This window comes from Trichoplusia ni, chromosome 18 (genome assembly GCF_003590095.1).
Source record: "Trichoplusia ni isolate ovarian cell line Hi5 chromosome 18, tn1, whole genome shotgun sequence".
Classification (NCBI taxonomy): domain Eukaryota; kingdom Metazoa; phylum Arthropoda; class Insecta; order Lepidoptera; family Noctuidae; genus Trichoplusia; species Trichoplusia ni.
Window position 1 is genome coordinate 6,427,994 of NC_039495.1, and position 24,198 is coordinate 6,452,191.

Below are 24,198 nucleotides of genomic sequence, written 5' to 3' on the forward strand. Positions count from 1 at the left end.
TTCGTCCGTTACAGTTCGATTTAGTTAAAATAGTTTTTTTTGAAAATTTGTATTTTTCAATGTCGTAGGAGGTCTTCCACCACCAATTGTTGTCAAAGCTGTGGCATTCATTGAAGAATTTTTGAAAACCCGAATTCCCTTTGACAGCTGCAACAGTTTCATTTTAAGGGATCCCCCTTGTATTCAATTTATTTCCTCTCTGTATTCCCTATTAATTTGGGATCATCAGGACACACAGTACTTGTTATGATTATCAGGGAATATGGTTCAGTAAGTTCATTTTATAAAATTAAAGTTTGAATTTCGTAATTCCAGATACTACGACCAAGACTTATCCCTAGCCAAAGACTTACAAGATAAAATGAACATGGGGCGAGCCTATTGCAACCTTGGACTTGCCCACCTAGCTTTAGGGAACCTAGAAACGGCATTAGAATGCCAGAAGTACTTCTTAGCGATAGCTCACATGACGCAGCACCTTCAAGGGAAGTTTAGAGCTTTGGGCAATATCGGAGATGTGTTAATTAAAATGGGGGATGTTGAAGAGGCCGTCAAGATGTATCAAAGGCAGCTTGGATTTGCAAGACAGGTATGATGGTTAATTTTATGTTCTTTTGTGATCATATCGGGGAAAATGTGATTGTAAATATACGTTTTCTGATCATGGAGTCTTTAGATCACTTTTCATATTAAATTGAGTAGGTTTAATCTGACCTAGTCAATTTTAATTAATTATTTTTTCTCTTAAATAGTATTATTTTTCTAGGTTTAATGAGGCTACTAAAACAGTTGTAAAGATGTCGTTTTTTATGATTTCAGGCTCGAGATCGGTCTTTAGAAGCGGCCGCGTGCGGTGCTCTTGGTCTCGCCAGAAGACTTCAGAGAAGACTCGATGCCGCTTTGGGACATCATACTCAAGTATGTCCTAACCATATTCCCCCCTTTAGCCGACTTCAAAAGGAGGAGTTTCTCATTTCATCTATATTTTGTTTTTGTTTTATGATTATTACCTTGTTAACTTCGGACTGAATGAACCGAATCTGTTAATTTAAGTCGGTTTTATGTTTTTTTTAAATAAAAATAAATTCGTACTCATGATGTGCAAAATATTATCTTCTAAAAGGGCGACTGATAAAATATGAGTCGTAAGTATTAGTATTAGAAGTACTGTACCTTTTACGTCCCGTTTTATAGGTATAGTCAATTTCAACAGTAGGATATACTGACTAGGAACATGATCGTTTATCATCATTTTTTTCTATACAGGAGCTAACTCTACGACAAGAAGCGGGTGATGCGGCCGGTGAGGCGAGGGCTCACTCACATTTAGGAGCTGTCCATATGGCCTTGGGACATTACTCTCATGCAGCAAGATGTTATAGAGTAAGTTTAATTTTGTTTATTTGTTTTGGCCTGTGAAGTAAAAGTTGATCGCTGCGTGCATCTAAAAACTCTTTGGGTCATTCATTCAGTGTGATAATTTGATCGGTACCATATTTCCAAACAAAATAGGTAATGGGGTTCAAAAATGCTATCGATCCAAATAACGGTCAATTGCATGCTTGCGGTAAGACTTCAAAATCTCAATATTCATGGTGTATCTTTTGATTATTTTCAGGAACAATTAGAAAGAGCACAAGAGCTTCAAGATTGTGCGCTAGAAGCACAAGCGTACGGAAACTTGGGGATCGCAAAACTTAACATGGGTCACTATGAAGATGCCATTGGATATTTGGAACAGGTCCGTTCCGTAAATTTGAGATTTATTTTTTTGAAACGTCAGATCCATTTATCATTCATTATAATCAATTTTAATTTAAAATCAATAACTTCAACTGTTTGCAGTTGAAGTTAGCTTAGATGAGACCAACATATTTTGAGCTCTATCAATTTTATTGTTTTTTTAATGTAACTGCCGAAAGGACTCTGATTAAATTCCGTAATGATAAAAAGTAATCAGAAACAGTTTAAAAAAAGAAATCTTATTGTCTCCACCTTCTATTCACTTTCATGACTTTTCTTTAGCAACTAGCTATCCTAGAGCGAGTAAACACGCCAACCTGCCAGCTAGACAAGGCCCGCGCGCTGGGCTCGCTCGGTGATTGTTACGATGCGCTCGGCGACCCGGACGAGGCTGCCAAGTATCATGAGCAACATCTGGCAGCCGCTCTCAAGTTAGACAACAAGAGGGAGCAGGAACGGGCCTACAGAGGGCTGGGGTTGAGTCACAAGTATGTATAAAGTTTTTTATGCATCACTTATAACTTCCTAATGAGTTGTGTCGCTTTAGACTTTTCTGCCCTGAGCCACTTCACACCAACTTTATTAATGATTAAGAAATGTCCTTCCTTGATGTTGAGACCTTCCTTACTTAATGATTTCAAGAAGTTCTAATATATTGGCAGAAATTAGGCATGAAATGACCTGTCTACACTTCGTTTACGAAATAAATCGTCCACAAATCTTCTTTACATGATAACTAATGATAAAACTACAATTGAGTTATTGGATTTTTGAGTAAGCGATCTAGATCTACATGGTATGCCTTTGGCTTTGTCAGTCTTGTCGTACTTGCTGTAAGACTTTCCTTGATTGTACTTTTGTAACGTTAAAAGTATTTTTGTGAAGTATTTCTTTTTATAAAAATATATTTTTTTGTTCAGGTCAGTAGGCAGCCTGCAGCAAGCCCTGGTCTGCTTAGAGAAGAGACTGGTGGTGTCGCACGAGCTGGGCGCGCCAGAAGCGAAGGCACAGGCCTATGGGGAGCTCGGGGGTCTGCATATAGCTCTCAACAACCTGGAGCAGGCTGTCCTGTGTCTGGACCATCAGAAGAATATCGCCAAGTAAGAACTATTTTGTATATAGTTTTTCATGAGACGGATACATAATAGAGAGCCCGAAACAAGTATGACCCGAATACTCTGATTTTGGCACACCGATTTTAAAGAAACTAGCAAATCCGCGGTGATAAAAATGATAATCTGGATTAGGCTAGATCGTTGTTGGGCTCTGAAAACCAAGAAATCTACACTAATTATATTTTCTGCAATATTTCCAAATTGCCTAGGGGTTTGTTTTTCTTGTAAATGTTTTTGGAAAGAAGCTAATTGACGTACCATTCTCCAGGGAACTGAACAACCAGATAATGGAAGCGGAAGCGTGTCACTCACTGGGAGTGGCGCAGCACGCGCTAGGCGACCACGCCGCCGCCGTCAGACACCATCGCAGTGAGCTTGAGCTCGCACACCGACTTGGCCTTACACATCTTCAGGTAAGTTATTCCAATTCAATATACACTTTCTTTCCAATGCCCAAAGGATGTTCATCAGTTTTTCTATCTTATCTATATCTAGACGAGGTTTTAGAAAACTATTTTCCACCAGGAAAAACTTTTTTGCGTTTTTAAGTGTTTAAACTGTGTTTTTCCTAAACTTCCTGGCAATTTTGGTACAATATTTTTTGTATAAAATTCTCATTTCTTTTGTTGATTATTTCCCGACATTTTAAAGCCGTTAACCAGTTTTATTTTTCATGCATTTTTCTATGGATAAGATACCATAATATTCACTACCCCTGGATTATTTGACACATTCTTATTTCGTGCATGTAGGCGCGCGCATGCGGTGGTCTGGGCGCTGCGCACGCGTCGATGGGTGCGCACGCGGAGGCCGCGCGCTGGCATGAGTCCCGCCTCAGGCATGCTACTGCTGCAGGTATGTACGCCTCCAGATATTTAATTAATTCAGTACAAAAGTTAAATTATTTGTTGTTCTGCTTATCTTATCCAAATGGGTATTATTCAATTAAAGTAATAATGTATTACTTGCACAGGTGACACAAGAGGTCGAGCGCAGGCTCTGGCCGACTTGGGCAGAGCTCATCTCGCGATGGGAGCGTGTGGTAGCGCCGTGTCCTATCTGAGGCAAGCACTGGCTGCAACTGAGGGTCTAGCCGATGCTGATGAAGAAGTAAGTAACACCCTGTCACAGACCTGTACCTACTTACTCTAATCAAAGTCAAAACTAAGACCAGCCGTGGGAACAAATCATTCAAATACGGTTTTACCGCATTCTACTATTTGTTTGGTAGTGCCGTGCCTCTAATTGGAAATCGAAGCAAATTGATTTTCGATTCTCTTTAAAAAATATCCACAAAAATCATTCTGCCATTTAAAACAAAAATAAATATTTTATTGTTTTATTTACCACCTATCACGGAAATTTCCCTTCACAGGTTATCCATTAAATACCATCTTTACTCACATGTTTGTACCTTCCCAGGCCCGAGTCCGCCACCGCCTGGGCTTCGCTCTCTGGGCCTCAGGGGAGCTGGAAGAGGCGAAGGAACAGCTGCAAGCAGCCCTCACGCTACTGGAGTCCAGCAGTGACAAACACAGAGATAGGAAGATAGCTTCTCTGTACACATCCACACAGCATGCCCTACAGAGAGTTCTCGTTGGTAAGATATAGAAGGGATAGACGTTCGCGCTGTTTTTATTAAATTTCTTGCGATTTTTTTTGATTGAGTACTGAGAAAGAAAGGTATGATTTTATGAATTATGAATATCTGAAAAGTTTACTTTCATATGAAAGATGAGGCCCGATTTATTGGTTTTAGGATATATTTTTTTCATATAACGAAATCATCATTTTCTTTTTTCTATAAACCGAGAATGTAGCAATACGCCATGGCAAAGTATTAGAGAATTTAATCTATCAATTTTAAATCAAAGAATTCACAATAATTTAACGATTTATTTTCCTCATAGAACTTGGCCGTCACCCCGAAGCGCTAGTGGTAGCAGAAAGGGGGCGATGTCGATCATTGGACGCCGTGACTGAGAAACCCTCCGGTACACTCAACCAAGCCAACCTCGAGTTACATGCTGCTCAAAGGTAAGCTAAACTGAGCTCTATTTCAAGAGAGATAAGTTACATCCAGAGATAAGTTAGCCAAGGTTTTAGAAATATTACTTTGAATAGAGATGTTCAACAAAAACACATCTGAAGCTAATTCTGCCCCCTTACTTTTTTCAATATAAAACAATTTGTAAAAAGAGTCCCATCTCTTTCAGAAACGCGGAAGATTCTGGCAAGGAGCGCTCTGAGCCTTGGAGCCCGTCCTCCGTGGAACAGGTCTTGGAGGTGGTGAATAAGCAGAAGGCACCAGTCCTGTACTACAGTCTCGCAGCCGGCAGACTATACGCTTGGCTATTGCAGCCACATAAAGGTAATTAGGACTTGACGGCCTACTTGGAGATCTTTAACTAGAAACTCAAGTTTTACACAAAACTGCTATATTTTATGGTGAATCCTACGTTCACAAATAAAATTTTAACGGTCAAAATATATATATATAGTCCTCCTTATCGTTTTCGATAACGGCGACCATTGGCAATTCACCTCCTAGCGTGAGCCCTGATGTGACTGGCTAGACCGAGTTTGGATCTAAACGGTCAAAATACGCAATATACGGCACTATTGATCAGGGACTTTAATTTTGTCCTTTCTCTTTTCTAGGAATTCTAAGATTCCATCAAGTATCACTGCTGGATGAAACCGAAGATACGGACAACAGTTTGCCTGATATCAGCCCAGATGATCTTCAACCAAGTAACGGTAAGAATCATATAACCATTTCCGACATCGACTCAAGGATCTACAACGTCCTAGAGTAAGACGATATCAGTTGTGAAAAAGAGACGGCGCTATACGAAGTTTAGGGCGCTCTCTCGCGTCCACAACTACGCTTAGACTTTGAAAAGGGGTCGTTGAGCAATGACTACTCTAGAACCTTGATCAAATCAACAGTCCTAGTTAACAAAATGTATTCTTTCTCCAGGTCAAAAAATCATCAATTTAATTAAACAAAATTCATTTTTATTCTATAGTTGGTGGCCTCGGCAAGTTAGAAGACTGCATCAGTGAGTGGTCTACTTGGCTAAAGGCGAATGCTGAACGCAGAGCTGACGAAGACCAGTGGGACCCTGATGACAGACCCAGCACTGGTCTTGCAAGAATGGTATGACTCGATATTTTTTTGATTGACCTAATGACCAAAAGTTATTCCTCCTCTTCATTTTTTCATATTTTTTTTTTTACTTTCCTTGACAGTTGTTTTTAAAGTGGCCATTGGCTTTTGCAGATTTAAATAGCATGACCACTCTACTTTTACCAACAGGACTGAATCTTGTCACTTATTACCATTAAAGCTTGCAAGCAGAAGCTTGCAAGCAAGCAGATCTTGGGCTAGGCACTAAGGTAATCATATTTGTACCCAGGTAACACGCAACCACCTCCTGAACTCTTCGAACTACTCGCTGAGCTCACTGTTCAGTGTGGGCTCCGTCGGAGGCTCCGTCGCCGGATCTGTCGCCAGTCTACAAGGATCCACCAGGTAAAATACTAACAGCATATAATAAGTATCTTGTTTAGAGCAACCTCTACTACTTGTCATACTAAGGCGCCTTCTGACAAAAAGAAACAAGCATTTACGTGTCATTTTTGCCAGCTTACTACAATGCAATTCCTTTCGCCGTATTCAAGAACGTAAGGACAAGTCTTCATCACGATTCAACAAATCTTCATCACATCAATCACGGTCGTTGCTAAAAAACCCTCGTAAATAAGTTACTTTACAGAGTCAATAACGAAAATTAGCACTAGTTTGTAAAACATGCTTCCAAGAGCGTTATTTCGAGATCTTATTACACTATACATGTACAATTCAAAATTTTATACTGGCAACACACTATAAAGTAGTCTTTTTGTTAGGTCTAGTGTCCACGCGCGTAAGAAGCAGCCCTCGTGGCAAGGGCCGCCATGTCTGTCCGCGCTGTACCAGATGCTGCTCGCTCCCTTCGAAGATCTGCTGCCAGCTTCATGCAATAATAACCATGGTAAGAATTACTTGATAGTTGATCCATATGATAGTTAAAGCCAAAAATATAATGATTATTTTTTTGCTTCTTTTGGCCTTATGTGGGTACAATAATTACAATTTAGTACAATATAATAACAAACTTACAAAACTGTGACGACGAAATTGGTCTAAAGAGAAAGTTCAGTTTTTTAAATCATTTCTCGGCCTCAACATTCACTATTCTGCCTCCAATTAATCATCTGCCGCGATCTGTTTACAATTCTTGAACATTGATTCTTTTTTTTTCTAAATCTATTGATGTAATGTTGTTCAAACTCATTACAATATTCCAAAAAATACTTACCTTCTAACTTTTCTAGCATCCCACGGTCGTCGCGGCTGCGGCGGTCGCCGGGAGCTGATCGTGGTCGTGGAGGGTGCGCTGTACGCGTGTCCGTGGGGCGCGCTCCGCAGTGCGGCGACCACAGTGGCTGACGGCGAGCCGCTGTGTGAGCGGTACGCGCTGCTAGCCGCGCCCGCGCTCAGGCCGCTCCGACATCACCGCCATATGAAGGCCAGGCCGCATAATGATCATGGTAAGTGACATTAAGGTCGTGATGAACTAAGTCAGGTTGAACACGTTTAAGATCCGATACATACTGTAAGGAGTCGTCGCAACACTCGTCAAGGTTAAGGTCTTTAGCACTATGGACGAGTCGTAGAAACCGAACTGAGGTACTTTCGAACTTCACATCACCACGGCATTTAACGGCTTAGTTAAATGCAAATTCTTGTAGAGATTCAAATGAAATAAACGTGTACTCTTAAAAGTACCTGAAATTTTACAGGTACCTACTTTGACGTATGAATACACGTTTTTACTATTGCTACTAGTCTGATATAAACTTAATACAAGACATTATTTAAAACAAAATCAATCCATTTGTAACAGGAACGACCCCTGGTGCGGCTAACAACGCGGAGGCAGGCATGCGCTGCCTGGTAGTGGGCGCGCCGCGGGTGGGGGGCGCGCGCTGGGCAGCGGCGCACGCGCAGCTCAAGGAGGCTGAGCTCGTCGCTGATATGCTGAGAGTTACGCCGCTGACGGATTATCAGGTAAATATTATTACCTGGTTTTTACCTTCACTTCATACTTCTTTATATTTTAAAATTGGTTGATTTTGTACAAAAATTCTTTGTGCCCAAAAATTTTAACAAAATTGGTACTTGGCGAATAAGTATTAAAAATAATAACGGTCAGTCAGACGAAAGTCAATTTTTTGTGTGATCACTCCATTACAAAAGTTTTGTGTCTATGTACAGGCATCAAAAGAAGCAGTGTTATCGCAAATAACTCAAGCGGAGTGCATCCACTTCGCGACACACATCTGCTGGAAAACACCCGCTATCGTGCTCAGTCCTGGCGAAGTGGTAAGACGTCATTACATTAAATATTGAACCTTAACTACACTATAATACAGATCAATATCGCAGTACCCCACAATGACAATAAGGACCATTTGCAACATTAATTTAACCACTGAAACGTATTTTAAGAAGAACATTTTTGTAAGTGTGAGTGTGTTTTCAGGTTGATTCACAAGCAAAACGATTACTGAATACAAGTGTTGGAAGTGGAGCCGCTGACACTTCCACCGAAAACGAAGAAGAAAGTAAGTTGACGATCGTTTCTAAACCTCAGAAAACAGTTTACATATGTTTAATTTGAGAAAGCTCGATTAGTTCCAGAGGTTTTATATTTGGATCGATTGTTTTCTCAAGTGCCCCTTTTCGCTACAGATTCGGAACTGCCTCCCAGCAATGAAGAGCTGCCACCAGCCTCAGAGTTTATGCTGACCGCATCGGAAATCATGAACTTGAAGATCACAGCTAGACTGGTATGCTATTTGTTTTTGTTTTTTCTTTGATTTAAAAGTATTACTTAAAGATTTAAATATGTAAAAAAATGTAACAGCCAGGTTTGCTGCAGCCATATTCGAGTATGTAAAACAAATTCGCTACGGAATTGTTATTTCTGTGACATTATAGTATATCATACACCAAACCGACTCTTGACTCACTCAGAGCCCGTATCAGCTTCTTTTGTCCTAATCTCAAAAGAGACTTTTTCAGAATCAGCCTTCTTTTCTTCTATTATTCAAACTTCCCGATAACTTTAAAGAGCATAAAGATTACATTTACTAAACATGAATGTATTTCATAGGTGGTTATATCATGTGCGCCGTCAAGCGCAGCACTCCGTGGCTCTGGAGCTGAGGAAGGTGGGGCCGGAGTCCGAGCAGCTGGTGAAGGTGTCTCAGCGCTGTGTCGTGCGCTGCTGGCGGCGGGCGCTCACGCCGTTCTTCTGGCGTTGTGGCCCGCTCCACAGGACACGCCCACCAAGATCCTCTACCGCGCGCTCTACTCCGCGCTGCTGCAAGGCAGCCGCGTCGCCAAGTAAGCACAACATAGGTCACATTTCTAGGAGACTCGGCCTAAAGTATACTAGTCCCCATACATCTTAGATCATATAGTTTTAAATAAGCTCGCAATCTCATGAGGTCAGATATGTAAAAGATGCATCATAAGTATTTGTCAAGAAAAAATAACTTTGGCAATGCTATTATTAGTTTTACCATAACATAGGTAACGGACACATAACATAACTAAGCTATGAAGATAAGATAACCCGTTAAGGCGCACATTTTTACCCTTTCATCAATATATATCTTGCAAATGAATTTCTGACAACCTTGTACACCAACTGTCCTTTGAATTATCACTCTCCAATCTGTATTTCATTCCATTTCAACTTAACTTTTCCATCCATTCTCCACAAACCGATCACCCCATCTCCTCCAGGGCCCTCGGCGATGCCATGCAGACAGTCCGTCACACGAAGCACTTCGCGCACCCGGCGCACTGGGCGGGGCTCGTGCTGGTCGGAGCCAACGTGCGCCTCAGCAACAAGGTCGCGCTCATGGGACAGGCGCTATGCGAGCTGCTCGCCTCGCCTGATAAGTGCAGGTAAGAAGAACATAAACAACTTTATAATTCGAGAAGTCAAAGATCGGGAAAAAAATTATAGACTACTTAAAGGGGAAAGGAGGAGGAAAGACTACTAAGAGAGTGCAGATCTGCCTGCTGTTATTCTTAATTGTCGCTACAAAAACACGAGGTTATACTTAAATGGTTGGAGAATATGAGAAAGTTCTACATTTTCAAAAACTACAGTTTAAGTTCACCCAGCGTCTTAGTTGATTGACATTATTCATTTTTACATTTTCCGTCTTACTCCAGTTACATATTGGGAAAGCCCCAAAAACACAAGGTGCTAATTGGACTAATAACCATATAGCGGAAGCCGTTTCTTTCCTCCAAAACCAAAATAGTTTTAACAAACTTTTACAAACTTCTTTCATATTCCCAGGGACGCGCTGCGAGTATGCTTGCACTTAGTAGAGAAGTCCCTTCAGAGGATAGTGAGGGGGCAGAAGAATGCGATGTACACCACGCAGAAGAGCATCGAGAACAAGGCTGGCATGATAAACGGCTGGCGGGAACTGCTCATGAGTGTAGGATTCAGGTAAGGATCAGACAAAATAATAGGATTTAAGGAAAAAACAGGCCAAGCAAAAGACTGGAGATGATGAAACTAACAACTTAAAAGACGTATTCATTTGGTTTAAATATTAAGAACTTTATAAATAAAAATACATATGGTATAATAAATTCAGTGTAAGCATTGAGTACCATACTTGGTGAATTTCTGCCTCCGCATAATTTCGACTTTACTTAGGGTACTGGAAAAAGTGGAACAGATATCTAATTAAATGATAATACCCATAGGTTCGAACCAGCAGCAAATGGTATCCCCTCCAGCGTATTCTTCCCGCAAAGTGATCCCGAGGAAAGACTGACACAATGCTCGGCTAGCTTACAAGCTCTTCTAGGTAAGTACACCACAACAGAGTAAAAAAAAAACTTTAAGCTTAAAGCACATATACTTAGTGTACAACAGGTCTTATTTACACAGCAGCAACATTTGTCAATATTGTGCATCGAGCTTAAGCTAAAGAACTTTAATGTCCGCACGGCGAAAGGCAAAAATAAAACTATGTTTATCCAAAGTCCGCCACAGCCTATTTTTATATCATCGCCTTTCCATTTGATTACCATCATCCGCCATTAATTACTATTCCCCTAAACCTCGATAAATCCTACATGTTTATAACTGAAATAAACCTACAGGTCTAACATCAACGACACTGCAAGCGCTATCGAAGTTGATATCGAACGGCGACGTGGCGGACGACATCATCGGTGTCATCCGGTCCGTCATCTCGCAGTTTTCCGTTAAGAACTCCGACACCGATATTATTGAAGTTGCTGTTAACGTCAGGTATGGGTTTATATCTAATGTTTTTATACCACTTTTATGCGTCATTCTAAAAGATTAAGAATTTCTCCTGTGATTCTACTAATTGCACATTTTTTTTTATTATCTCTACATGTTGTAAAACTGTATGTTTCTTGGTAGGTTTAAATCTTTAAATTGCAAAAAATCACTGCAGAAAGTTTTTCATCAAGCGGCATCAAATTATTAAAAGCACTAGGTATATTTCATCAAAAAAATAAATAAAAAGGTAACATGTTTGCTAATGCAGTAGCTCTTCCACAGCAGTGACAACAATTATTTTCTAAGCAAAGATTTATAATATTTACCATAGTCAACCACTAAACATAATTCCAATCTCATCCCTCAGGTTATGGCGTGTGAACGGCTGCCACGAGCTGCTTGCGTCGCTCGGCTTCGACCTGGCCGAGGTGGGGCAGGACGAGGTGACGCTGCGCACGGGCAAGGCGGCCAATAGGAGACACATACAGTTCGTGCTGCAAGCCCTACTGGCTTTGTTCGGTAAGTTTGGAGCATTAAGTATTTTTGGACATTTTGTCGCACCAATTTCCATATTAGTAGAAACACTTTACTAGTCTTCACCAAATATAACCGCTAATTTATATTTATTTTATTAACAGATACCCAAGAAGCCCCAAGGAGTTTGAGTTTAGAGTCCAGTTCAAGCGTTGAATCACTGGCATCCATCGATGATGGTGACTTAGAACCTCATTCTGATGGGGAACCACCCCCGAGGCAACATCGACGTAAGTTTATTTTTACAACTTGTAGGAATTAATATTTATGCCAAATGTTTAATCAAAACGTTTGACTCAAAAACATATTAATAACTACGAAGGAACTCTACTTCGTCCACACTAATACGTAAAATCTTGCCACCCGTTTCTACATTACAATAACACTTTCCATTACAGAAGAGAGCGTATCTTCAGTACCACCACCGCCACTGCCGCTGGGCTCATGCGGAGGTGCTTTCACGATGTACGTGAGAGGGTCCACCGCCTCAACTGAGGTGGGACGTGGGGAACCAGACGGCCGCACGGCCCCGCCGCCTGCGCCACCACCGCCACGCTACCGCGGGGAGAGTGACGCTGCCTTTACACCATCCCCACCAGCGGCTCCACCAGCGCCCACCTCAGCCCCACCACGAGACGTCTCACTCGCACTCGCACACCAAACCAAGATCAGGACTCTATACACTAGGAGACCACCATCCGATGACTCAGATTGGGAAAGCTCGGGTCATGATACTGTTCTACGTAGGAGACCTGAACACGCCCACGCGAGGTACTTAGATGCCTTCTACGATTTAGCCTCAGCTCAGCCTCGAAGATCAGAAGAAGAAAAAACCGAGCCAGCGATTGCTCAGCCATCAACTTCCAAGCGTGCACCGAGACCTAAAATGGGAACAAGTAGTCGCGACTCCATGGCTCAAGTTAGACACATGAGTGGAGAACTTACGCCCACCATTTCTGAGGTCTACCATGAGAGAAACATAGGACTTGGTTTAGCTCCGCCGCTAGCAGAACTTCTACTAGCCGAAGAGTCGAAGACAGAGATGAGAGCTGCCAGTTCCAGCGAGAATCTGCTCCTGCAGAACTTAGAAAAACTCGGCCTGTTAGGCGACGCGAGTGAAAACGAGGAACGTTGGTGCGGAACGAACTCTTCACGCCCTTGGCTATCCGCGCCACCTCTAGAGACTGACATGCAAGGCTCAGATTTAACGACAGCTGAAATAATAGAGAGACAGACGAAGTTTAAGAAAGACGCAGAGCCAAAGAGAAAAGAGGAAAACGCTTACGAGCTCAAACCTAAAGAAGAAACACCGGGACCGAGCGGGATAGAAAAACGATCCGTGTCCCCGTTCTCTGAAATGTCTCGCCGGGATGAGGGGGATGGCAGGAGCATCGCGGACTCCCACTCGTCGTACAAGGCTCTAGTGCTGAGTCCCCGGACTCCATACCTCCCGGAAGAAGGCGAGGCTTCCATCAGCTCAGCAGCGGAAGGTGGGAAGACCCACCCCCGCCCGCGCCGCCCGCCCGTCCCCCGCACTCGCCCTACATACACAACACTAGACTTTCCACCGAGTAAATGATTAAGACTTGTACATTTCCATGTAACTAACCTAGGATACTTTTGATGTGAGTGTAATTTATTTGTATTGAGTGAGTGAACTTAATAAGGCTATGACATAATAAAGTTTATAAATACTATGTTTTAATTATGAATCTGTATTTTTATATGTATTTTGTTTTATAATTCTCAACACATATCGTTGTTTATAAATGTTTAGGTATTTATTTTTAATAATTGTAGTATCCCAATTGAACTATTGATACTGTAAATGGTATGTTTTAGAAGTAACGTTAGATAAGTTTTATGACTCGACAATTACTTGCCATTGCTTAATTACTTAGATATACTTGTATAAAGTGAACATAAAATAAAAAGCATCGAATTATAAACAGGGTTTTATTTATTGGTAAAAGAAGAAAAACGTGGATACGACGTCTGTGGAAAATTCTTTATAAAAAACCTTTTTTTTGCAAAGTTCCTTATCTTAGTTGGGATCAGTTTGTCCGGAAGAAATTACAAGAAAGGTTGGTTCTTTAAGTTGGTTTTCCAGGAAGACGGTTCCTGAAGAAGGTTTCCCATGGAAAGGTTGCCAGAGCAGCGTTTTCTGAAGGAATATTCATTAAGGATTTTTTGCTGTCATTGTGAACGCTATTCAAGATTAACATTGGTTTTGTTTAATAATTTCAAGTATTAAAAGTTTAAGTTATTTCAACACTTCCATTTGTCCACTACGAGACCAAAATCTTTAAAAAAATAACATTGTAACTAGACCGGGTTCGAACTTAAAACTACGAACCTAATAATCCGGTCAAAGAACTGCTGGGCCACTTCAATATTTCCCTCCATCAAATAGCAACCCAGTGCACTAATCCAAGAACAGTATTATCTATCTGTTTAATTATTGTCCGCGTTATTAGTGTTGGTGTGGTCTTGGTGATATCATTAGCGCAGGTGGTAAAGCTGAAAATTGTCTAACTATGCAAATGTCCGTACATACATAAACACAATGTCTTAATGACGGAATGCCGGTGTTGGGCAACATTACATTCATTAGCTGTTGCAGTTTAATTCTTACGACCGACATTCGTCCATATCGTTACGGTATTTAGATTTGTGGAGTCGCTTAAATTGCTGGTTCTAATAACGATTACTTGAGTGCTGCTTGATTGATTAACGTCCGAAATTGATTACACGGATACAAGTTTACCCTTCAAAATTTCACTTTTTAGATTATTAAATCCTTTTGCATTGACGATGTTTGAGGTGGAGGACAGGTGCAGGGCGAAGGCACCAGGATAACATGACACTATACAAAAGTTAATTATCTTGCTTTGTCTACAATGAGCAATCCATCAAAAATTAAGGGAATGGTAACCAGGCCACACCTACATATACAGTCTTATGAACACAAATATCCCAAGGCCAAAGACCACGTGTTAAGCTTTATCAGGAAGGCCTTAGCCACAAAAATAAAAGTAAAAATATTCAACATTCCTTCATACAAACTAGTCGTGCTCAAGTAATTACAGAGCTCGGACATGCTTGCAGCTCATGGCTTGTTTGAACACATTATATTAATCAAAACATAAAATTCGAATTGCGCCCAATGAGTCACCGTTATTAAGTATCATTCAATTAACGTTATCAAAATTGTAGTTCCGACAACCAGTCTTACTGAGGGTTACTGGATTACCTGGTAAAGTTTGTGTGTAGGGCTGTAGAGGTCAGCTAAGCAAAATTCAACAATAGTCAGCTGTGAGATAATATTCTCTAAAGTATGCAGATGGCAAGTCAAAATCGCCAAAAGGAATCGAAATTTTATTGTTATACATTAGAGAGTAAGGAGTTTAATCCGATTTCACAATTATCCTCGTCATATCCACAGTCAAGACAACCAGACCTGGGACAAGCATTCGTGGATCACAGAAATGCTTGTCCTACGCAGGGATCGAACTCGAGGCAAAGCGAACTCATCGGGTCGAAATGACTATATCTATTGCAGAAATATAAGGTACTTAGCTAGAGAGGCCGGTCGTAGTGGTAGTATAAGACGGAATTAGTAAAAACTGGAACCGACCTGGCTTGAGAAAAGCCTAGTTTTAAAAGACAAGATACGCAACAGATAACACTTTAGTATTCAATCACTGACATTGCGTTACCAGATCACATTAAGATATCCGAAGGAACTAGTTACTGGTAAGTGTAACGACCGGAACCGGGAAATAAAGCAATAGTGCCAACCGCAAGTAAATGGAGAAACATTGGCGGGTCCACAGAAAAAATCTTTTCACGACAACCTTGACACGACCGTGAGTTGCGATATTTTTATCCGACTTCACGAATGAAGGAGGTTATTAATTCATCAGATTTTTGTTTGATATCAACAGCAATTGTGTAGAAATCATTCCTCAGGGTTGATCATTTGCCCCCATATAAGCATTTATGCGCGTTCAAAATGTGGTGCAAATGGTGTTCATAATTTGTTTACATATAATTTTGTGTTAGTGTGCGGCCCGTGTCCGGGTTTACTACCTTTCAAACACAATCAAGGCAGTGCTGACAGTTTAGGTGTTAACAAAATGATTTAACGGGAAATTAGGTTTATTAAATTCTGATTTATCACCTTTTTAGTATTCTAAGCTGTTTAGGAATAAGGGAGGAACTAAGTATTGAATATGCGAGTATTTTTCATTCGAACAAAATTGTCTGTTCTGCCCCAAACTGACTGCGTCAAAGCTTTTTTATTTTAAGATCCTAAAAAGTCAATTGCTGATGTCTCAAGTGCAATATATTCCTTTCCCAACATCAAGTCTCCTCCAATAACACCTCATAATAAACTCACAGGTGACTATAATGCGCATTCACCAATACACAATGCTATCAACAGTTTCATTGACAAGATCAATGTTCACTCCACTATTTATCAAATAAACCAGCCGAATTAAATTCTTTCAACGCTCGGTAAGCCGCAAGTCGTGATCTAGCGAGCTAATGCACCACCAAATTAGATAACGAGCCGTAAATCTTGGTAATTACCATATTATTGTGTTTGTTAAGCCGACGCAGTGAGCGGTCTGGTAAAGACTGTTTAAAGGATTATGCTAAACTAAATGTATGCTTAGGTGTTGTCAGTATTGTGTATGTAATAGAGTATAAATGGAAATTGTTTACATATTTGTTGGAATGTTTGTGTTACGAACTTTTATTAAAAACTTATGCACTACTGATAGTTTGCAATTTCATAGGTGTTCAGTTTACAAATTCATTTCATTAGGAGTTTCATTGGAATCGATCTTAGTTAGACAAGGTGTTAATGGCAAGAAATGAAAAAAAATATGTGAGAAGTGGTCGCTTTTGGCGCTTGTGCTTAAGTCACACACCGCCGCGGCACCTGAAGTTCTTAAATACTTGATATTTAAGAACTTCAGGTGCCGTGGCGGTGCGCACATTTTTCTATAAAAAAAATAAAACAGAAACGCAATTTAGTGCATTTCCTTAAATTTATTGTTAATTTACAGCCTAGAAACTAAACTTAAGAGACTTATAAATCAAATAAATCGGTTACCACCTTGAACACCACTTTGGCTCCTTCGAAACAAGATGGTTTACTGATACTAGTAAGTAACCAATAGAAACATCGGAGCGCCTACCAAAGCTAATGTATAAGCAAGAGAGACCACTACGCGGCATATAACGGCATCCTTTTCCATCACTGCAACGGTCTTACTACTAAGAGGCGGTGGTAAGCCGTCTGATAGCAGTGAGGAAATAACGCAACAAATCATTTGTCCTCCAGTAGGAAAAGTCAATCATTTTACATTTGATCTTATCTTAATGATGATTTTATCTTTTCTCTAAATAAACTTTACGCTTGTTAAGCGTAAGACCAGACTTATTTTTTTTTTCAGTATGATCCATGATAAGCCAATGTCAACATTTTTATGACAGGTAATTTTTGAGTGGAATCTTTTATGGAACTTGTTTTTAACTAATGCTACGACAACTCACGCAGTCTTCTCGATTCTGCTGTTTTGTTCTGGAGGTGGAATCCGAGGAGGACTCAGAGTCAGAGTCTGTTGGAGGTTGCATAATACTTATAGGCCCTTACTGGCCGTTGTTTGTAATCTGTCACATGATGACGTAAAATCATATTTTATATATGATGATGTTGTTGTTCCAAATCTGTGACGGACGAATGTGTTTTCGTTGTAGTGATATAATTATAATATAATCGGCACTCACAGCATTCTCTGAACATTTTCCAATAGAGTCTACATCGGAAACGAAAGGTATGCATGTATCATGCACTGACAAAGGGGCAACATCGGCCGCTTCCTATCGTGTTTTTCGAGTTTTGTAAGTTGACGTGTTGACAACCGCTGCACGAGATGTGGTTCCCCGTCGGGGAGCCTTCAAATAGACATCAAACTCAATGTGCTTGTCGTCAAGAACCTAGTTTGGGTGCAAAAATTTGCGCATGCGTCATCGTTACAAATAGACTTCTTTGGGGCGCGTACGGATCGTCCTCCCTTGTGTACTTCACTGCCTCTGTCTGGGACGTGACGGACTCGCAGAAGAAGGGAAGCGCGTCCGTCACGTTTAAATCCCAAACGGCTCAAAAATATAATTACCAATAAGGTTATTATAAACTTCCGCGACTCCAGCAGCAGTATCCGGCGAGAAAGCTGAACTTAGAACATGGGATGGTGCAAGGACGCATGTCGCGTCCCACACCAAAAGCTGACCGCACTAGCAAATATGAGTTTCAACACATCGTACTACTGTTACCTGAAGGCAATGCCTGTAACCAGAAGCTCGCTTGCTATCACACCTATAACGGCGACACGTGATACTTTCACGCACCTTTGTAATGCTATTTTATATCTATATAATAAAAAGTAATGACTATAACTAATTATGTGTTTTCGCAAACCGGACACTAGGCAGCGGCGTCAATTACCGAAATATGAAAAAAAATAAATGCGTTTTTAGTGTGAAACAAATAATTAACATATGATATGAGGCAAGCGGGCCGCGGCGTGCGACTCGGCGGCAAACTTCCAAATACTTTCAAGAGTCGAGACACGATTATTGTCTTAATATCCATTGTATTCAAATTGTCTCATGTATTTCCTAGTTCGACTGTATATTCGGTATTATTTTTATATGAAACTATTATGGCATATTTCTAGTTCTACATTTGGTGCCGCCCTGCACGCTGCAAGGACGTTGTCCTACTACTCATGACAGTCATGACAGTTCTTTGTAATAGTATACAGGGTGTTATTTAAAGTCACGTTTTTAACGAAAGATAAAGCGCAAATGAATACTCAATCTAGTTAGCTTTTTTGCATCAAATCAAAAACGTTAATAAGTAAAATTTACCTCTAATTTAAAGTGATTTTATTTTGGAGCAATAAACACTTCTAGAATAAATACAAAACACTTTCACCTAAACAGCACATTACATCATGACATGAAACACGTGACCGCTTTATTAAATCATAATAAATCGCGTCATAATTCACCATAATACTTCACCTTCAGGCCAGGTCCATAAACTTAGATTAAATACATATTAAATCGAATTAACGCGATCGCTTACGGGCGTCGATCGTAATCTCAGCAAAAATATGCGAGACGACGCAATGTTCTCACCAAAGTTGTAGAGTTGTATTTTCATATAAAATTACGGCTTTATCAAAAGCCATTGCCAAGTCTGTGTTTTATTGTTGAAATTAAATACTTAAGTCGGTCAGACTGAGATTTTTATCTGCTTTCTGAACCTGACACAGACCTTTAGTGTTGTGTATTTTGCAACAGATGTGCGAAACTTGTATCGCTTTAGAATTTAGGTTTTGTTTATTTTGTCTGACAAGTTTTTGACGATTTTTTTTTTGGAAGTTCCGTATAGGGCAATTTTTTCTAGTTACTTGTAAACTTATAAAATGCAATATTAATCTAAGATTTTGTATCTACAGAAGTGTATCGAACATTTAACATCGGCATCCTTTTACTGTATTATCATGCTCTCTTTACAACATCTATCATTAACTTGCCATATAAGGCTGTACATCTGTCTTAAAGTGCCTGATTGACATAAGACAATAAATGGTAATGTACAAGTTTTCGTAGTTCAACATCAGTACAATGTCGATCACAACACTCGGTCTGTCGCGACCCCTACATGGACAATAATAAGATTTATCGAGACATCCCAACATCCTCATTATTCATGGAACGATGAAATATCTCTCATACAACAGTCGCGACAGTAATGCCATACATTACATTGTCTTAAATTACATTGAGAAACATATTAATGATTCGACATCGGCCATCTGTAAATAAGTATCATCGGACCTTGTTAAACCCAAACTTTGGGTTTATAAAACTTAAATATTATAATTTTGTCAATTTCTCCAATTGCCTACAAAATACTCCCAGCTTTTAAGGAAATTATTAACGATTCTGCCACCGTCTGCGTGGGAGGACATCACTTAAAACGTAATACCTGTATTTTTTACTTTACATATAATTTGCTCGAGGATATTATGATTGCCGCAAAATTTCCGGCAATACTAAGATTTCTGGTAATTAAATTTTAAGATAAGGACCCTATAATCACGGGCGCCTACTAATAATCGTTATTCCAATCATTCAATTCGCGTTTACGAGTGTAGAGTCAATAAATGTATCGCCGTGGGGCGTTCGTCGAAATAATTGTACATAGAGGTTTAATTAAAAATGCGGCCTCGCCCAATCTAAGTCGTCATAATTACAAGTACTGCGGGCTGGCCGGCCATATATCTTCCGTCCCAATAAATTAGTAATTGGTCGGTAATGTGTATTAACCTTCGCCACGTCCGAGCCACACGCATGCCTCAATTATGTCGGATTTGTTTACATGATCTAGTTGCTCCTGACACCATATAAAAAAGAAATGTTCGGACAATCATTATATGAAATGGTTGTAGAAAAATTTGGAAATATTGTATGTTTCCACAGGAGTTGGGTTAACCAAGCCAAATCATGTAGCCAGGATAAATATAATTTTCTGATATTTTAGAACTCATAAAAATATTTTTAATTTCAGAATTACTTAAGAAACATTTATTTTGAAGATAGTACATAAACCTATTTATACAACGCTAATACAGGTTACACAACTTGTCCTTAAGTCCCCCAAAGCATGGCGTCAACATTACAATCGTCATAAATCACTAAACACTATCAATTAGAAAATCAACGAGACGTAATTGTATTATTTTAATAACTCATTATGTCTGCTGTCTGTAATTACTTTACAATATTTATTATATGTATTGATTGCCATTCAACATGTGAACGTTTTAAAAATAAATTACCTACTTTCAACCGCAGAGTTATTGTAAAATAATAACAGATTGTGGTAATTGAGATGTCATTTTATTTCACACCTCATTTGCAAGTCTATATCTTTATCATATGTATCTGTAACCAAGCTACTAGCTTACCAAATAGGTAATTTATAATCATAACAGCAATTAATTAAATGGCACACCTATGAAAACTACTCTGAACTCGGTAGCAGAACTGCGTAATTTTTATAAGGTTGATTCAATCAATAGATTTGCATGAGACTGAAATATTATTTATTATGTAGATATAATTGGTAAAGGTATATAAAATATCAATACTTTGTAGTTTATTAAAAGCATATAACCTTAAAAAATATATAAATGAAAATGTAAATATAATTATCATATAAATTACGCGAATTATTGTTCCACAAGCATTCAAATCACGTGCATAAAACACCCAGACTTAAGTCAAGCATTCGTGGACTAAACAAACGCTAGTCCTCCGCCGGGATTGAACCCGCGACACGTCCCGCACAGAGGCTTTCATGGTAACCTATACCACTCGAAGTTCTAATTCTAAATATTCGTCATGTGTCTTGTCTTATCGGAGTTCATATCATTTATTCAGCGCAACTAATTGGTCGCCGCACTAAAAATGCACGACTTAGATCAAATGTGGCCAACGAATTTGCCATGTGTATGTGATTTGTATGTTTGTAAAACGTACGGTTTGTTTTTGTTTTTTTTTAAGAATAATTTGTCACATGCCTCTTTTTTATAGCGGACTGTACTATACAAAGATGTTTAGTTTTAGTATGCGACATTGCGACATAGTACCAATCAAATGGGCAAGGAAATCAAAATCAGTTGTCTTATACTTTAAAATACTTTTTTTGTATACATACATTGCACTCAGTCGCCCACGCTGATACACAACTACTTATCTACTATATTACATCCCTATTTACCATGTCACTGTAAACAAAACTCAATAGTGTCATTGTACAAAAGGACTATAATTCTCTCCACTTTTGTTTTAACATTCTTTTGTTTTATACCTGATAATATCCATTCCCATAGATCAAAATACTCTCGCGTTTTACCATTACTGCTGTGTTATCATGGGATGGGCCTACGACCTATCAGAATAAGAATAGTGTTGCAATACGATCTGAAAGCGTTGCCTTAAACATGATCAAATGAAACACTAAATCATAAAGATATGCACTTTAGGATTATCTCAGGACTGCCAACATCTCAAAGTATGAATGTTGCAGTTGTGGAAGAGAGACGTTGCTCTACCGTGTGTAGTGCGCTGTTTCGTTTTCGCATCTGGGCCCCGATTCTTCTATTTACAATGGACGATGAATGAATGGAAATTATAATAATAAATGCGGACAACATCACATACATTGTTCTGATGTAAGTTGCTTAAGCACTTGTGTTATAGAATTCAGATACAACGAAGGTACCACAAACACCCAGACTTGAGACAATGTAGAAATGTGAATTTTCACATTGTCCCGACCGGGGAACGAACCCGGGACCTCAGAGCTAGCGACACCTTGAAACCGGTGTGTACGCCACTCGACCACGGAAGTCGTCAAGACAAATTGGATTAAATTTGTCAATATTAGTATTCTTCTAAGAATTTAGCCGAAACAATATTTGGAAATTCTATGTATTGACCGTAAGGGTTCCAACCCGTCCCAAGTTTGAAAAAATGCTTAGGAAAATTCGAATAGTGTCATTTTAATTCAACTTCCATTCATTCATCGGCCATTGTAAATAGCAGTATTGGGGACCTGCGACAATATTTTTTTAAAGATGCTGGTGTGCGGTCTAGTTTCAAAAGAAAAAAACCAAGTAAAGTATCCCGCTTTTTTTAACAACTAAGACTGCCCGAGCGTAGCCCGAACTCTACCGAGTACTTTGTCTGCAGGTCCCTTACTTTGAGACAGTATTATATCAAACTTACGTGCATTGTGCAGGCCTTGACTTGTATAAAATATACTTACATGAATTGTTATTTGATTTTAATCCAATATACCAATTTTGTATATGGAAAGGCAACTCATCAGTAGCAAAAAGGCAAATTTTTTCACTTAACAACTATTAAATTTCGACTCTACATACTTTCGCCGTCGGCGTATTAATTAATGCAGAGTTAATTAAATTAACGTATTCGTTAAATCGGTCCATTCAATGTCTGCCTGACCTACCTAGAGACTGGTTTATTTTTAAATCTCGTGACTTTCTGCTCGTCCTACGTGCAAGGTGGACAAGTACCCTTAGATCATGAAATTAAATATGCTCTACTTTTTACGAGCAGAAACTTATTTCCACTCAAAGCCATATATAGGTAATCGTTTTATTCAACTGTTTATAATTGATCTTTATTTTTTATTTTCGCTATAGCCGCTACTGTTTTGCGTCGACTATGCAAAAACATCTGACGATCTACAAAACTTAAAACGTCTACATTCAAAACAATTAATAAAAGTGATAACTCAATTTGGTAGCATTATAAAAACAATAATAATATACCCATTAAAGTCATTGTAAATCGCCGTAAGCTTAAAACCATACGCACAAAACACATAAATCTTCGCAGGTACTTACGCAACGTTCAGCCTACACAATAAATCATTCAATGTTTATATAAGTGCGCTCCCCTATAATTTTATTTGGCTCCTTGAATTAGAAAACCGCTACTTAAGTACTGTCCGCAACAAAAGACTTTGAACGCAGTTACGAAAACAATTAAATGAGTTTGTTGGATTGAAAGTCTAAACAAATAAGTCAAACTGTATTTAAAATAAGAAGTTAGTCACAAGAGGGCTAATTTCGCTACTTACAACGACTGTTGATTTAATGGCAATTGGGTTAAGTTTGACTTTAATTAATTCATTGTATTGACCGAGTGTTCCGTCCCGTTCTGAATTGACGATAGAATCCAAGTATTTGTAGTGCATTTTAGGCTGCGATTGATCTGTCAAGTTTAGGTGTCTCTTGATGTCAATATTAAACAGATCTGTACAGATCACTACGTAAGGTTACTTTTGACGCAACAATATTTCTCTAAAATTATTCACTGTTTTTTTTTCATAACTGTACCTTCGTCCAGTTGTCCAACTACTTTGGAAACCATTGTGACCAATCAAAATTGACCTTTATAATAATTTGCATCTGTCTCAGAATATGTTATGAATATTTGCCGAGGTGTGTCTAAAGGTAAAGTATTGATTTAATGTTTATGAATTTAATTAGGCTAATTTGATTTAAGAAATAATCGTTTTTGTTTCCGGTGTACTTTGTAATTTGTGCACAAATAGTAATAAAAGTTGTTTCGTGATCAAATAAATAAATACGCAAAGATTCTACATGCACCTATATATTTCGATAGTAATATATGTCTAAATCCCCACTTTAGCGTGATCCAATTCAATACTTTTTCTGAGACTTGTGTGTTGATACATGTTTGAACTTTTGTGAAAATCC

The 24,198-nt window shown here is 39.2% G+C and overlaps 1 protein-coding gene across 2 annotated transcripts in view; it reads left to right on the forward strand.

The window, feature by feature from the left end:
* Positions 1 to 13,494, forward strand: part of LOC113502749 (tetratricopeptide repeat protein 28) — a 110,469-nt gene extending 96,975 nt beyond the window's left edge. For both annotated transcript variants that reach the window (XM_026884406.1, XM_026884405.1), the window contains 29 exons: positions 316 to 589; positions 820 to 918; positions 1,267 to 1,383; positions 1,619 to 1,741; positions 2,026 to 2,231; positions 2,664 to 2,843; positions 3,127 to 3,271; positions 3,611 to 3,713; positions 3,832 to 3,968; positions 4,281 to 4,458; positions 4,769 to 4,895; positions 5,075 to 5,229; positions 5,520 to 5,618; positions 5,891 to 6,021; positions 6,281 to 6,396; positions 6,774 to 6,898; positions 7,242 to 7,457; positions 7,814 to 7,977; positions 8,185 to 8,292; positions 8,453 to 8,534; positions 8,662 to 8,759; positions 9,086 to 9,318; positions 9,724 to 9,888; positions 10,292 to 10,447; positions 10,711 to 10,814; positions 11,113 to 11,263; positions 11,628 to 11,779; positions 11,899 to 12,024; positions 12,193 to 13,494. In XM_026884406.1, the coding sequence (XP_026740207.1) occupies positions 316 to 589; positions 820 to 918; positions 1,267 to 1,383; positions 1,619 to 1,741; positions 2,026 to 2,231; positions 2,664 to 2,843; positions 3,127 to 3,271; positions 3,611 to 3,713; positions 3,832 to 3,968; positions 4,281 to 4,458; positions 4,769 to 4,895; positions 5,075 to 5,229; positions 5,520 to 5,618; positions 5,891 to 6,021; positions 6,281 to 6,396; positions 6,774 to 6,898; positions 7,242 to 7,457; positions 7,814 to 7,977; positions 8,185 to 8,292; positions 8,453 to 8,534; positions 8,662 to 8,759; positions 9,086 to 9,318; positions 9,724 to 9,888; positions 10,292 to 10,447; positions 10,711 to 10,814; positions 11,113 to 11,263; positions 11,628 to 11,779; positions 11,899 to 12,024; positions 12,193 to 13,373 (5,251 nt within the window). In that variant the 3' untranslated portion in view covers positions 13,374 to 13,494. The remainder of the gene's footprint in view (positions 1 to 315; positions 590 to 819; positions 919 to 1,266; positions 1,384 to 1,618; positions 1,742 to 2,025; positions 2,232 to 2,663; positions 2,844 to 3,126; positions 3,272 to 3,610; positions 3,714 to 3,831; positions 3,969 to 4,280; positions 4,459 to 4,768; positions 4,896 to 5,074; positions 5,230 to 5,519; positions 5,619 to 5,890; positions 6,022 to 6,280; positions 6,397 to 6,773; positions 6,899 to 7,241; positions 7,458 to 7,813; positions 7,978 to 8,184; positions 8,293 to 8,452; positions 8,535 to 8,661; positions 8,760 to 9,085; positions 9,319 to 9,723; positions 9,889 to 10,291; positions 10,448 to 10,710; positions 10,815 to 11,112; positions 11,264 to 11,627; positions 11,780 to 11,898; positions 12,025 to 12,192) is intronic.
* The last annotated feature ends 10,704 nt before the right edge of the window (positions 13,495 to 24,198 follow it).